We start from the raw sequence: 16,272 nt of genomic DNA, 5'->3' as shown, positions 1-16,272 counted from the left end.
CCTTGTCAGTCAACATTAATAGGTAAATTTTCACGGGAAAATTTTCTGGACACGTGACCAATGCGTATCAATGTGAGTGTAACCTCGAGCCTGATCTCTGACCCCCGGCAGTGACCTCGCTATTCAAGTCTTAGTAATTTTGAATTGGAATAGTATTTTTGACCGCAATTTTGATAGAAATTTGTGCATTGCAAATTTATTGAATATTATGTTATCTTAATTTTTTCACAATATCATCAAAATGTAATTTCAAAAATATCTATCTAAAAAAAAAATATTTATCTACGGAAACTCTTACCATAACATTATTAACTTGCGACAAGTAACTTATTTTGCCTCAAAGGAAGAATTCTTCCTATTCAAATACATTGGAAGAACACCCGCTGTGCTCGGGGTCACATTCCATAATGCTAATATGTCTGCGCCCATGGGTGTCACGTGTCCAGAAAATTTTCCCGTGAAAATTTACCTATTAATTCTGACTGCTTGTTGCAGAGTACCATCGCACTCAAAAATGCAGCGAAAGTGCTTCGGAGATTCCTTCAGCAGTACCCAAATGCACGTCCCCCTTCACGTGGCGCTATTTGCAAACATTTTGCGAAGTATCCGATAACTGGAACGAATCGCAATCTCAACAGAGAACCAGTGCCGCCGAGTGCCAGTACGGGCCCGGGGATAAAATGAATGTTAGGGCCTCTTTTCTTTGCTTTTTATGAGCTCATGAAGAGTATTTTTCTTTATTTTTACGGGCCCCTGTGGCCCCAGGCCAGGGTAGCACTACCCCATAACCCCCCCCCTTGTCGGCGTGTACGTACGCAGAGAACATTATGGTCGACCCAAACTGGAAGATCTGCTGCTAATATCCAAGCAGACCGTAATACTCTGCAGGCGGGGCAAGCAGGAGGACAAATTAACTGCCGTCGAAATGGACTTGCAATACCATCGCAAATTTGAACAGAATAACTCGTTTAGACTTGCGGCGGTTTTTATCAGATGAAAAGGAGACATCAACTTCAGCAAGAAGATTACCAACGTCACACTGTGTTCCGTCAGTAGCTTCTTGCCCGTCCCCTACGCTTTCTGGAAGATTTCATCATTGGCGATGAAGCAGGGCTTGTATTACACAAGTTGACATTCTCAGACAGGGCAGACCTCTCATTAGATGTGGTGTGAACACCATGTTGAGAAGAGCCGAAATCTGCATACAGAAGAATTGTGGCCGTGTGGAAGACTAAGAGTAGACTAAAACTGTTAATGACTGTAAACAGTAGAGAAAATGGTGATACTTTTTGTGTGACTTGTATGTATGTTGTTTTGATTTTAATTGACTTCGCGCAACTGTTTTTTGTACTCGGTTCACAAAATAAAGTAGCCACCAATACCTTATCAATAGCCACACGCCAGTGATTTTTCAGATGTAGGAGGACAAGATGTTGATTAAGATATCAACTAGAGAGGACAAGATGTTGATTAAGACTAAGTTTTGACCAAAAGACCTCATACTTTTTAATCTACTGGCATTTTCAAACGGTGTACTTTATTTGATACATCCTGTAAATGGGTTATGAAACTTAACTTTGATTTTTATTTTTTTGTCAGAAAGAATTGATACGCCGGTATGTCACCCGAGCAATTATTTATAATAACTCAATGTATAATAATACACTTATGTAATAATACACCCTGTATATAGATCTACATGTTGACAAACTTTCTAAATACGCATGTCATTAATTAATTAGATATGTCAATTTTGAATATAAAATAATTTTTCAGAAAATTTGACATACTGGCCTACAATGTTTAATGACTAATTACAATTAATTGGTGAATGAAAACAATGTATACCTTAAATGCATTCATTACATATCCATTTTTTCTTATTCATTCAAGAAAAGGGGACATTTTAATTGAGGTAAAGTATAACAAACTGGTAAAAATTGCAAATGCAATTATCTCAAATTAGCCATTTTCGTGATTCGTTACTATGTCAATTATATAATTACATTGTTGGCCCTAGTACACCTGCGAATGTATCAGCACTTTGAGTACTGTGTAATGGCTGTGATGTGTTATACATATTTACATAAATTATTATTGTTGGGGCTGGGTTTTTTTTTCAACTTACGACATGCTTCAGTGTTGCAATTTTCTGCCTGTGTCGGCGTAGATCCATCACATGTTACCCCATCAGTAGTATCGCTATCTATACAAGGCTTCTCCCGAGTACGCATTCCCCCTCCACAATTCTCTGAACAAGCACTCCATGCACCCCACTCACCCCACATTGGGGTCGTGGCTGAAATATGTATGAAAGCCGCAATGTAATATTTTCAAATGTCAAGTTGCAAAGACAGATATACTTGATTAAAAATAACACTGAAAACAGTTACGGATAGTACGGTAATAGACTAATATAGGAATTCATATCTTAATGTACTCGAAAGATAAGTCTGGCACAGTGGCAGGACATTCCGGGTTCGTTCCGCGATAGAGCCAAAAACGGGGAAACGCATTACAGTTGGTACACCCTGCCCAGGGATTCTAATCAGTATCTGGCATTGAATACTTGTGATGACGTAATAAGAGTCACATTTGATATGCAGTGTCAATGTTTATGATATTATTAGTTACCCCCTGTTTGTTCACGAAATACGGGGAAATATGTACGGTCTGGTGCCGTATTTCATGAAGCCGAAACCCAGAATACGACTCCAGACCGTAGATATGTTCCCTGATTTCGTGAGAACAAACGGGGTAACGATTTTATCTTTCATCAGTGAACATGAATTTTATTATCTTCCGACTTAGTTTGATAATCTTACTGAAAAGTAGCTATAGTTTCTTCCTTGCAGTACAGCCATTCCGGGCGTGAAGTATGCGAGCGAGTCTTAGATATCGCGCGAGGCATGTTACGTAGACTCGAAAATCGTTGAAATTTGCGGTGTTTAAAAAGAATATTATGGCTAAATCAACAGCTTGATGAGTTTTAAAAAATACTGTGATGCCAATTACCTGAAATTAAACGTTTCCTAAACTAAAGAAATGATAATTAATTTTAGGACGTCAAGTTCAACCCCAAGCTCAACTCCTATAGTGGTGAAGGCTAGTAATGTGGAGCGTGTGTCCTCATATAAATATATTGGCACTGTGATTGATGACAAACTCAATTGGCATACATGTGTAGATTACTAATCAAAAGACTGCACTCCACAATGTATTGTCTCAGAAAACTGAACTACTTTAATGTTGATCGTAAAAATAATCGCTTTGTTTTATGATTCCGTTATTGAAAGTGTCTGGAGATATTGTTTATTATGTTGGGGAGGAATGTTGCAAAAACGGATAGGGACAAAATCGATAGAATTGTGAATAAAGCTGGAAGAATTATAGGTGTGTCACGGCGGAGCCTCGAAGCTGTTTATGCTGATCTGTTGAGTAAGAAGCTGACTGATGTGATGGATGACTCTGGTCATCCCCTCCGCGATCGTTTCTCATGACACCAGATTCCCAAATCTAGTCGGATGCACTTGTCCTTTTCCTTGACTAGCCGGTATCTTTCCTTCTTCGTTCCACAAGCTATTAGACTTCATAACTCGATCTACACACGGGGCGCGGTTTTTAGTAACATGTAATTGACAGTGCTTCATCTTTTATACTGTGTTTTTGATATTAACAATGTTTTTGGTAATTATGTTTTGTATGTATATTCTCTTTCTATATGAGCACTCATGAGTGTAGTTTCACTTGTGGATTTAATAAGTTTTGCTTGACTTGACTTGACTTTAAATTAGGACCAATATTGATAAAGAAATCCTTTAAACCAACAGCAATGTGCTGTAAATCGGAAACAATAGATCCATTAATGACAAAGGATTCGGAAAAAGGTTCTTCCTTCTGTTCAATAAAAAAAAATCAATTAGGACACCCCATGTTTGTGGACAGCGAATAAATAACTTCAATTTTCAAATGAACGAATAAATAGATGTCAGTTTGTTCTTATAATCTGACAAGGAATGCTTTTTGGAAGAAGTTTGAGATGATCTATAGAATGTACGCTCGCAACAATAAAAGTTATACAATTGCAATTTTGCTTTTCAGAAAAATATAAAATAGGTCTTGGCAACGACGCTATATGCAATGGAATCAGTAACATCTTGGCTAACAGAAAAACTTTACTTGGTTGCTTTATTAGTTCGAGCTCAAACGTTATGCTGAATTATTACGAAATCGAACAGAAAACGTTTTGGGCCACTTCGGGAATATCGGGAATATCTAGCTTGCATCGCGTAAAGTTGACTTACATGGTTAGCAATTTTATTTTTGCTTCTCAGAGTAAAATAAAGGGGGTCATGGGCTCATGGCGTAAATGTGATATGTAGTGGAATCAGTAATTGGGTATCTTGGCTGACATAACATCTTAGTTTCTTTCCTAGTTCAGGCTCAAACGCTATGCCCAATTATACCTAATTGCCAAAGTTGGGCCACATTTCGCACATATCAAGATTGTTCCGCGTAAAATGAACTTTCATGCTTATCGTCAAATATTTTAGAACAAAAGTAAAGGATTTTCATGTTTTCGTTCACTTGTTAATGTATAGTCAGGGACCTTGTGTTTAATATGCTAGCTGGGCCAGTAGGGATCTGTCATCGCTGACGGCTGAAATATGGCTTTTGGGGTGTAGGATTGAAGTAGGAGAAGACATACTTTACTTTCACTTTTTAAGAATGAAGGAGAAAGCACAAAATCCCAAACTTGGCAAAACTACCCTAAGTACGTAAGAGCTCCAGAAACATACCCTTTTACACCTATTTTACATGCATTTGATACCCTATTCACGTTACGCACGTAACGTGCCCTAGTCTGAAAAAATACCCTTTTTACGTGAACTTACGGACGCGCCTGATACCCCCTTCACCATTACAGTGGCCTCCCAGGGTGTATAGTTCCTTGTCTCACAGTTGGACCCCGGGGGCACTTCAATTTGAAATGGATATAGATGTAGGGCTGGCACTTTCGCACTAAGGGGCATTCGGTGAGAGCAAAATGTAAACAATATGGGGTCATTGGGTGAGAGCATGATTTTTGGCATTCGGTGAGAGCAAAATGTAAAAAATATGGGGTCATTGGGTGAGAACATGATCTTTTTTTTTTGAAATGGAATCTTTGGGTGAGAACCGAAAAAGTGCCTCAGAAACCTCGTATTTTTAGTTCTAAATGGCTTCAAATTTCTTTGTTTTTTTCAAAATAAGTAACAAAATTAGTGATAAATGAAAGTTTCTGTTCAAATTGAACTTGTAAGGGTCTTTGGGTGACAGATCAAAAAAAAAAATAGGGGGTCTTCGGGTGACAGAGCCGGGACAGAGCATGTGTTAGTAAAAAAATATGGGGTATTTGGGTGACAGCGATGCTGAAAAAGGGGGCCTTAACAGCCCTACATACGCTTCACCTCCAAAGTTGATGTGCCCCCCCCCCCGGGGTTGGACCATGTGTACAACGGTGTACATGCGTATGTGACTGGAAGTTGATGTTTAAAATATGTGAACATGTATTAATTTTTCATTTAGACCAACTACCGCCTATGAAATATAAATTAGCTGCGATGATATATATTGACAAGTTCACTTGCTTATTTGTACTTACTTGTCTCACAGTCGGACCCTGTGTAGCCTGTTACACATGCGCAGGTGTAGCTGTTAACCCCATCTGTACATGTACCACCATTCATACACGGGCTAACGGCGCAGTCGTCGATATCTGGAGTGAATAAACAGTGAATCTAAAATATAATCATGATAATGCTTAGCAGGATATAATATTTCTTTAGTATTTCTTTTTTCTTCTTTGTTTAGAAGTTATTATTAGACAAAAGAAAATCCAATATTTTACTAATTTTATAGGTATTCTAAATGCCTTTAGAATACCTTATATGTTTTTCCCAAAGAAAGAATCAAGCGGGACTGGAAGTTGATGTTTAAATATTTAATCAAAATCGTGTTAATTCCTCATTTATCCCAACTTAAACCAATGAAATATAAATTAGCTTCAATGAAAATAATAATAAAAACCGTGGAGTTTGACAGGTTCACTTGCTTCTTTGTACTTACTTGTCCCACAGTCGGACCCTGTGTAGCCTACTACACATGTGCATGAGTAGCTATTGACCCCATCCGTACATGTACCGCCATTCAAACACGGGGTAGCGGCACATTCGTCGATATCTGGAGTGTATAAACATTGAATCTAAACTTATGCTTCTAAGCAGGACATAATATTTAGTTATTATTTCTTTTTGTCTTTGTTTAGAAGTTATTATTAGACAAAAGAAAACAACACCCTCAAATGTTTTACTACTTTTAGGAATTCTAAATGGATTTATATTGTTTCATATGTTTTTTCCAGAGAAAGAAGCAAGCGCTAGTAACTGGAAGTTGATGTTTAAAATATTTAAACATAACTGTGCTAATTTTTCATGTATCCCAACTATAACCTATAAAAATATAAATCTGATGCAATGATATATTTGCATATGTTACATAAAAGCCATTCATTGTGAGAGACTCAATTTCTTAAGTGTACTTACTTGTCTCACAATTGGATCCTGTGTACCCTGCTACACATGCGCATGTGTAGCCATTGACCCCATCTGTACATGTACCACCATTCATGCACGGGTTACTGGCGCATTCGTCGATATCTGGCGTGTATAAACATGATAAACATTAATCATAAAATTATGAATAGCGGGATATAACATTTCTTTATTATTTCCTTTTGTCTTTGTGTAGAAGTTAGTATTAGACAAAAGAAAACAATACCCTTCTAGAATTCTAAATGGATTTAAAATGTTTGATATGTTTTTTCCGGATAAAGTAGCAAGTTGTTACTTTTAAAGGAATTCTAAATGGATTTAGAATGTACATGTATCATATGTTGTTGTTTGTTTGGTTTTTTCTTCTTTTCTTTTCTGAGGAAGAAGCAAGCGCGACGATTTTAAACATCAACCAAGATTCAATTGTTGATGTGTACTTACTTGTCTCACAATTGGATCCTGTGTACCCTGCTGCACATGCGCATATGTAGCTATTGACATCATCTGTACACGTACCACCATTCATACACGGGTTACTGGCGCATTCATCAATATCTGGAATGCATAAATATAAAAAATAAAACGATACCTTCTAAAGTTTTGCGACTTAGAATGTATCATATGTTGTTGTTTGTTTGTTTATCTTCTTCTTTTCTTTTCAGAGAAAGAAGCAAGCGCGACTGGAAGTTGATGTTTCATATATTTCAACATAATTGTGTTAATTTCTCATTTTCCCCAACTCTAAACTATAGAAATATAAATCAGATGCGATGAAATATTTGCATATGTTATATAAAAGCCATACATTTTGAGAGATTCAATTGCTTAAGTGTACTTACTTGTCTCACAATTGGATCCTGTGTACCCTGATGTACATGCGCATGTGTAGCCATTGACCTCATCTGTACATGTACCACCATTCATGCAGGGGTTACTGGCGCATTCGTCGATATCTGGCGTGTATAAACATTAATCATAAAATTATGAATAGCGGGATATAACATTTCTTTATTATTTCCTTTTGTCTTTGTGTAGAAGTTAGTATTAGACAAAAGAAAACAATACCCTTCTAGAATTCTAAATGGATTTAAAATGTTTGATATGTTTTTTCCGGATAAAGTAGCAAGTTGCTACTTTTAAAGGAATTCTAAATGGATTTAGAATGTACATGTATCATATGTTGTTGTTTGTTTGGTTTTTTTTCTTCTTTTCTTTTCTGAGGAAGAAGCAAGCGCGACGATTTTAAACATCAACCAAGATTCAATTGTTGATGTGTACTTACTTGTCTCACAATTGGATCCTGTGTACCCTGCTGCACATGCGCATATGTAGCTATTGACATCATCTGTACACGTACCACCATTCATACACGGGTTACTGGCGCATTCATCAATATCTGGAATGCATAAATATAAAAAATAAAACGATACCTTCTAAAGTTTTGCGACTTAGAATGTATCATATGTTGTTGTTTGTTTGTTTATCTTCTTCTTTTCTTTTCAGAGAAAGAAGCAAGCGCGACTGGAAGTTGATGTTTCATATATTTCAACATAATTGTGTTAATTTCTCATTTTCCCCAACTCTAAACTATAGAAATATAAATCAGATGCGATGAAATATTTGCATATGTTATATAAAAGCCATACATTTTGAGAGATTCAATTGCTTAAGTGTACTTACTTGTCTCACAATTGGATCCTGTGTACCCTGATGTACATGCGCATGTGTAGCCATTGACCTCATCTGTACATGTACCACCATTCATGCAGGGGTTACTGGCGCATTCGTCGATATCTGGCGTGTATAAACATTAATCATAAAATTATGATTAGCGGGATATAATCTTTTTTATTATTACCTTTTGTCTTTGTTTAGAAGTTAGTATTAGACAAAAGAAAACAAGACCCTCTATATTTGACCACTTTTAAAGGAATTCTAAATGGATATAGAAAGTTTCATATGTTTTTTGTTATTGATTTTCCAGAGAAAGGAGCAAGCGTGTCAGGAAGTTGATGTATTAAAGCATAATTGTGTTAATTTTTCATTTATCCCAACTACAAACTATAGAAATATAAATCAGATATATTTGCATATGTTACATAAAAGTCATACATTTTAACAGTTGCAATTGCTTAAGTGTACTTACTTGTCTCACAATTGGATCCTGTGTACCCTGCTGTACATGCGCATGTGTAGCCATTGACATCTTCTGTACATGCACCACCATTCATGCACGGGTTACTAGCGCATTCGACGATATCTGTAGTGTTATAATTAGACAAAAAAACAATACCTTCCAAAGTTGTACTACTTTGAAAGTGATTCTAAATGGATTTAAAATGCTTCAAATGTTTGTTTGTTTTCTAAAAACAAACACACCAAGCGTGACTGGAAGTTTATGTTTAATATTTAAGCGTAATTGTGTTAAGTCAATTATAAACAATATAAATCAGATGCGATGAAATATTTGCATATGTTACATAAAAGCCATACATTTTGACAGATGCAATTGCTTAAGTGTACTAACGTGTCTCACAATTGGATCCCGTGTACAAGTCGCTTCTTGATAAGAGCAAGACCGAATATCACAGCCACCAAATAGCAGGATCAAATTATCGTGATCTCTTTCGAATTGTAGACAAGTTGTCATCTCAAACGTTTGCAAAAGTTCTTCCTCATAACGATAGTCCAAAAATTTAGCTGATTCTTTTGCAACGTTCTTCGATGAGAAAATAACGATGCTTCATGATGGTCTGAAAACCAACATCACACCACCCGCATCTGTATCGACTTCTGAAACATGTATCAATACTTTTTAGCGAATTTTGTGAAGTTTCTGAAGAGGAAGTTCTTAAATCCATCAAGTCGGCGTCTGTGACATCATATGTGCACTTGATCCGATGCCTGTCAACTTGTTCAAGACCTGTTTGGATGACTTACTTCCTGTGATAACAAAGATTGTTAACATCTCATTGTCATCTGGCATGTTGTCATCACATCTTAAACATGCTCGCATCATTCCACTCCTAAAGTAACCATCCTTGGATGCTGATGTCTTGTCTAATTATCGTCCAATTTATAATTTGGCCTTTCTTGGCAAGATCATCGAACGAATCGCCGTGAATTAACTGCAGACCTATCTTAGCAGAATCATCTTCATGCACCTATGCAGTCCGCATACAGACCAAGCCATAGTACTGAGTCTGCACTTTTAAATGTTCAAAATTACATTTTGACATCGCTCGACCAACGGAAAGAAGCTCTACTGATTTTACTCGACTTCAGCGCGGCTTTTGATTTGATTGATCATAATCAACTGCTCGATCGTCTCTCTGTTCGTTATGGAATCCAAGGAAATGCGCTCCAGTGGTTCTCGTCATATCTTAGAAGTAGAACACAGTCAGTTGCGATAAATGATGTGCTTTCAGTAATGGCTAATTTCCAGTGGGGTCTGTTGTCCATTGTGTGCTTTCTTTCTTCTTTTGTTTATACTCTTGCCTTTTTTGCCAAAATCTTTCTTTCAAGGACCCCATTGGAAATAAGCCTGAAACATTGGCTTTATGGGTTATCCCGGTTCCTAGTGTATTTTTTATCTTCACAGTGTATGTCTTTTAATTTCTTATTTTGTCAAGTGTTATATTTATGTAATGTATTTTAAACTGTGCAATATAATATTTTTATGTATTTGTATTATGGAACCAAATAAAATCAATCAATCAATTCTGATCCTGTTGATCTTAAATGTGGAGTTCCCCAGGGATCGGTTGCAGGACCCATCGCATTTATATTATTCAGTGCACCCCTGCAAGATATCATCACTGCACATGGTAATTCCACAGTAAATTACGCTGATGACACCCAGCGGTATATTACATTATCGCCCAAAGATCGCGAAAGTGCTATGCGGAAGATCGAAAATTGTATTGTCGATATTAGATCATGGTGTAGATGCAATGCGCTGGTGCTAAATGACAGCAAAACAGAGTTGTTATACTTCTCTTCGAGGTTTGTAAACACTATTTGGGTACCTTCTGTACGGATTGGAGATTCTGTCGTATATCCCTCCAACAGAGCTCGCAATCTTGGTGTCACTTTTGATTCATCGCTGATTATGAGCCAGCACGTCGACAACCTGTGTAAATCTGCTCTCCATGGCATAAGAAAGGTCGGTAAAATCCGCCATTATCTTGATCAGGAATCAACATTCAAACTAATCCACGCGTTTGTTACATCTAGGCTAGATTGCTGCAACTCACTGCTCTTCGGATTACCAGAACGGAAAGCGCGAAAATGCAGCGAGTGCAGAATACGGCCGCGCGTCTTGTTGTTCGATTACCTCGTCGTGAGCATATCACCGTGCTTGAAAAGTTGCACTGGCTATCAATTCAACAGCGGATAGCGTTCAAGATATTGCTTCTCTGCTACAAAGCCCATCATGGATTGACCCCCGAGTTTATTACTGACCTTGTCCATCAATACGTACCCACCAGAACGCTAAGATCTGCTTCTGAATGTCGTTTGGTAACAACGAATCCATCTACAAAATTGTATGGTGCTAGGTCCTTCTCATTTGCTGCTGCTAATTTATGGAACCAGATTCCAATAGCAATCCGTCAATCATCATCTGTCGACGTTTTCAAGTCCAAGCTCAAGACGCATCTTTTTACCATGTATTTTCATCCGGATCAGTAATGCTGTATTTTTGTGTATCCATTCTTTTTTTTCTTTTTTTTTTGCAATTATTTAAACCCAGCCCACTTACCATCTTTGGGAGCAAGATACTGTTGCCTTTATCTTGCTGAAGAGTGCACGTGCTAGTAACCTCTCCTCTCCTGGGTTATTTCTCGCCTTATGTGCCGGTCACATTCGCTTAAACCTCATGCTTTATATTATTGTTTATTTATTACTTTATAATGTGCAATTAACACCCAGCCCAACTTACCATTCTATGGGAGCAAGATGCTGTTGCCTTTAACTTGCTGAGAGTGCATGTGCCAGTAACCTCTCCTCTCCTGGGTTATTTCTCGCCTCATGTGCCGGTCACATTTCGGTTAACTTTCATACTTTGTATTATTGTTTTGTTACTTTATAGTGTGCAATTAATAACACCCAGCCCAACTAACCATTCAATGGGAGCAAGATGTTGTTGATCTTCGCTGAGAGTGTAAGTGCTGGCAACCTCTCCTCTCCTGAGTTATCACGTTTTTTCATGTGACGGTCACATCACCAAATGTGTTTTGTATGATATCTTATTATCTATTTTACTTTGTACATTTTATAATACTTGCTACTTGTATTGATTAAAAAAAAAAATTGCCTATACTTAATTGCTTTCTATTTTATCATGTTATAGTAATTTTATTGTATTTCGTGTATATTATGATGTTGTATCATGTGTGAGTTTAAGTTATATTTGGTAGGTTTGCATTGTTTTCTCTGTAAAGCGCTTTGAGGCTTTTCTGCATGGGGCGCTATATTAAATCTTTGTTTATTATAATTATTATTATTACCCTGCTGCACATGCGCATGTGTAGCCATTGAACAAATCTGTACATGTACCACCATTCATGCACCGGTTACTAGCGCATTCGACGATATCTGTAGTGTTATAATAAGACAAAAGAAAACAATACCTTCCAAAGTTGTACTACTTTGAAAGTGATTCTAAATGGATTTAAAAGGCTTCAAATGTTTGTTTTTTCTAAAAACAAAAACACCAAGCGTGACTGGAAGTTGATGTTTAATGTTTACGCGTAATTGTGTTAAAGCCATATTATAACATTTGCTGAGGAGAACGCCCTCATAATTTTTTTTCATTCAGATTTTTACACGATTGTAATGTACATTAGTAAACAAAGATTCTCTGCAAAAATCAAGACTTTAGGTGCTGTAGTTTTGTCAAAATCCGATATTTTGAATAAACCGGCGGAACCGTCGTTTTATTATTCCGATAGAAATATTAGTCGAACGCGTATACGATGTCAACATACCCCTACGTACGTACACGACGTGCGGGACACCCCCCACACACACACCAACCCGTCAGAGGATCGTACCATATTACAACCGCCGGAGTAACATGCATTGGCGCTAGTAGTAAATTCCAATTTTCTTTGCTTTACCTCACTTGTTCGGCTCAAAATTAAAAGAGGACATATCTGACAGTAAATGCTAACATTTTATTGAAAATGAATACTAATCTATTTTTAAAGAAATGTTATAATATGGCTTTAAGTCAATTATGCCAACTATAAACAATATAAATATAAATCAGATGCGATGAAATATTTGCATATGTTACATAAATGTCATACATTTTGACAGATTCAATTGCTAATGTGTACTTACTTGTCTCACAATTGGATCCTGTGTACCCTGTTGCACATGCGCATAAGTAGCCATTGACCAAATCTGTACATGTACCACCATTCATGCACGGGTTACTGGCGCATTCGTCGATATCTGTAGTGTATAGACATTAAATCTAAAATTATGCTTAGCAGGACATAATATTTCGTGATTATTTCTTTCTGTATTAGAGGTTATAATAAGACAAAAGAAATCAATACCGTTCAATGTTTTACTACTTTGAAAGGGATTCTAAATGGATTAAAAGTGCTTCATAGGTTTTGTTTTTTTCAAAAAAGAAAACTAAGCGTGACTGGAAGTTGATGTTTAATATATTTAAACATAATTTTGTTAAGTCATTTATCCCAACTACAAACTATAGAAATATAAATCAGATGCGATGAAATATTTGCATATTATTTGCATATGTTACATTAACGCCATTTTGATAGACTAAATTTCTTAAGTGTGCTTACTTGTCTCACAATTGGATCCTGTGTACCCTGCTACACATGCGCATGTGTAGCCATTGACCCCATCTGTACATGTACCACCATACATGCACGGATTACTGGCGCATTCGTCGATATCTGCCGTGTATAAACATCAACTTTCATTATCCTATTAAACTAAAACCTATAGATAAAATCTATATATGTATAAATCTGATGCAATGATATATTTCCATATGTTACATAAAAGCCATACATTTTGAGAGACTCAATTTCTTAAGTGTACTTACTTGTCTCACAATTGGATCCTGTATACCCTGCTATACATGCGCATGTGTAGCCATTGACCCCATCTGTACATGTACCACCATTCATGCACGGGTTACTGGCGCATTCGTCGATATCTGGCGTGTATAAATATTAATCATAAGATTATGATTAGCAGGATATAATATTCCTTTATCTTTTCTTTTTGTCTTTGTTTAGAAGTTAGTATTAGACAATTAAAAAGAATACTTCCATATTTTACCACTTTAAAGGAATTCTATATAGATTTAGAATGTTTCATATGTTTGTTTGTTTTTCAGAGACTGGAAGTTGATGTTTAAAATATATAAGAATAAACGTGTTCCTTTTTCATGTATCCCAACTAAAACCTATAGAAATATAAATCAGATGCGATGAAATATTTGCATGTTTCATAAAATCCATACATTTTGAGAGATTCTATTGCTAAAGTGTACTTACTTGTCTCACAATTGGATCCTGTGTACCCAGCTACACATGCGCATGTGTAGCCATTGACCCCATCTGTACATGAACCACCATACATGCACGGGTTACTGGCGCATTCGTCGATATCTGGCGTGTATAAACATTAATCATAAAATTATGATTGGCAGGATCTAATATTTCTTTATTATTTCGTTTGTCTTTGTATAAAAGTTAGTATTAGACAAACGAAAAGACTACTCTCCATATGTTACTACTTTAAAGGAATTCTAAATGGATTTAGAATGCTTCATTATGTTTTTATTGTTGTTGTTTTTTCAGAGAAAGGAGCAAGCGTGACTGGAAGTTGATGTTTAAAAAATGTAAGCATAATTGTGTTAATTTTTCATTTATCCTAACTAAAACCTACAGAAATATAAATCTGATGCAATGATATATTCGCATATGTTACATAAAAGCCATACATTGTGAGAGACTCAATTCCTTAAGTGTACTTACTTGTCTCACAATTAGATCCTGTGTACCCTGCTACACATGCGCATGAGTAGCCATTGACCCCATCTGTACATGTACCACCATTCATGCACGGGTTACTGGCGCATTCGTCGATATCTGGCGTGTATAAACATTAATCATAAAATTATGATTAGCAAGATATAACATTTCTTTATTATTTCTTTTGTCTTTGTTTTAAATTTAGTATTAGACAAAAGAAAAGAATATTCTCCATATTTTACCACTTTAAAGGAATTCTAAATGGATTTAGAATGTTTCATGTTTTTGTGGGGTTTTTTTCAGAGAAACGAGCAAGCTTGACTGGAAGTTGATGTTTAAAATATCTAAGCATAATTATGTTAATGTTTCATTTATCCTAACTAAAACCTATAAAAATATAAATCTGATGCGATGATAGATTTGGATATGTTACCTAAAAGCCATACATTTTGAGAGACTCAATTTCTTAAGTGTACTTACTTGTCTCACAATTGGAGCCTGTGTACCCTGCTACACATGCGCATGTGTAGCCATTGACCCCATCTATACATGTACCACCATTCATGCACGGGTTACTGGCGCATTCGTCGATATCTGGCGTGTTTAAACATTAATCATAAAATTATGATTAGCAAGATATAATATTTCTTTATCATTTCTTTTTGTCTTTGTTTAGAAGTTAGTATTAGACAAACGAAAAGACTACTCTCCATATGTTACCACTTTAATGGAACTCTAAATGGATTTAGAATGCTTCATTATGTTTTATTGGTTTTTTTTCAGAGAACCGAGCAAGCTTGACTGGAAGTTGATGTTTAAAATATCTATGCATAATTATGTTAATTTTTCATTTATCCTAACTAAAACCTATAAAAATATAAATCTGATGCGATGATAGATTTGGATATGTTACATAAAAGCCATACATTTTGAGAGACTCAATTTCTTAAGTGTTCTTACTTGTCTCACAATTGGATCCCGTGTACCCTGCTACACATGCGCATGTGACCCCATCTGTACATGTACCACCATTCATGCACTGGTTACTGGCGCATTCGTCGATATCTGACGTGTTTAAACATTAATCATAAAATTATGATTAGCAAGATATAATATTTCTTTATTATTTCTTTTGTCTTTGTTTAAAAGTTAGTATTAGACAAAAGAAAAGACTACTCTCCATATGTTACCACTCGGAAGCGATCATGACAGGCCTAAAGGGGGTACTTGAAGCATTTTTTGCACGCCGTTTAAATCATTGTATCGGGGGGGGCTCAACATTGTAAACAGCCTGTGGCCAATTACGGTGTAGGTCCTACCCCGGTGGTTCTAGTTCTAGTTGAATACATCTCAACACCTTATTAGGGCCAAGCGAGAAGGACTCTGGAACCTAGAGACGATGAGTGCGGATCAGAACCGGGGATGCCGGTTCTCTTTTCGAATAGCTACGTCAATTATGGTCTGCCGGGATCTGCAAAAAATTGCTTGCCCCCACCTTTTAACATGCCGAAAATATTTCCGCCCCTTTACCCGTGCCATGCCATGCTAGAATTTTTGAAAATTTGAACGGGCACGTTTCCTAACATGTTTCTACACCATAGAGCGTATTATATCGAAAATAGAAATAGTGCCCATGATATCTATGCCCAACA

The 16,272-nt window shown here is 36.5% G+C and overlaps 1 protein-coding gene across 1 annotated transcript; it reads right to left on the bottom strand.

The window, feature by feature from the left end:
• Positions 1 to 2,128: 2,128 nt before the first annotated feature.
• LOC140145607 (uncharacterized) lies at positions 2,129 to 15,715 on the bottom strand (the record flags this gene model as incomplete). The annotated part of the gene is made up of 16 exons (XM_072167302.1): positions 15,581 to 15,715; positions 15,101 to 15,214; positions 14,624 to 14,737; positions 14,141 to 14,254; positions 13,684 to 13,797; positions 13,418 to 13,531; positions 12,942 to 13,055; positions 8,740 to 8,853; positions 8,274 to 8,387; positions 7,876 to 7,989; positions 7,433 to 7,546; positions 7,035 to 7,148; positions 6,585 to 6,698; positions 6,109 to 6,222; positions 5,645 to 5,758; positions 2,129 to 2,299 (listed from the first exon to the last, which is right to left on the bottom strand). Coding segments are annotated over exons 1-16 (1,843 nt in total), but the record flags the coding sequence as incomplete, so codon positions are not given.
• Between the last annotated feature and the right edge of the window lie 557 nt (positions 15,716 to 16,272).

The sequence above is a fragment of the Amphiura filiformis genome, unplaced genomic scaffold (genome assembly GCF_039555335.1).
Source record: "Amphiura filiformis unplaced genomic scaffold, Afil_fr2py scaffold_467, whole genome shotgun sequence".
Taxonomy (NCBI): Eukaryota; Metazoa; Echinodermata; class Ophiuroidea; order Amphilepidida; family Amphiuridae; genus Amphiura; species Amphiura filiformis.
This window is presented reverse-complemented; position numbering and strand designations above follow the sequence as displayed.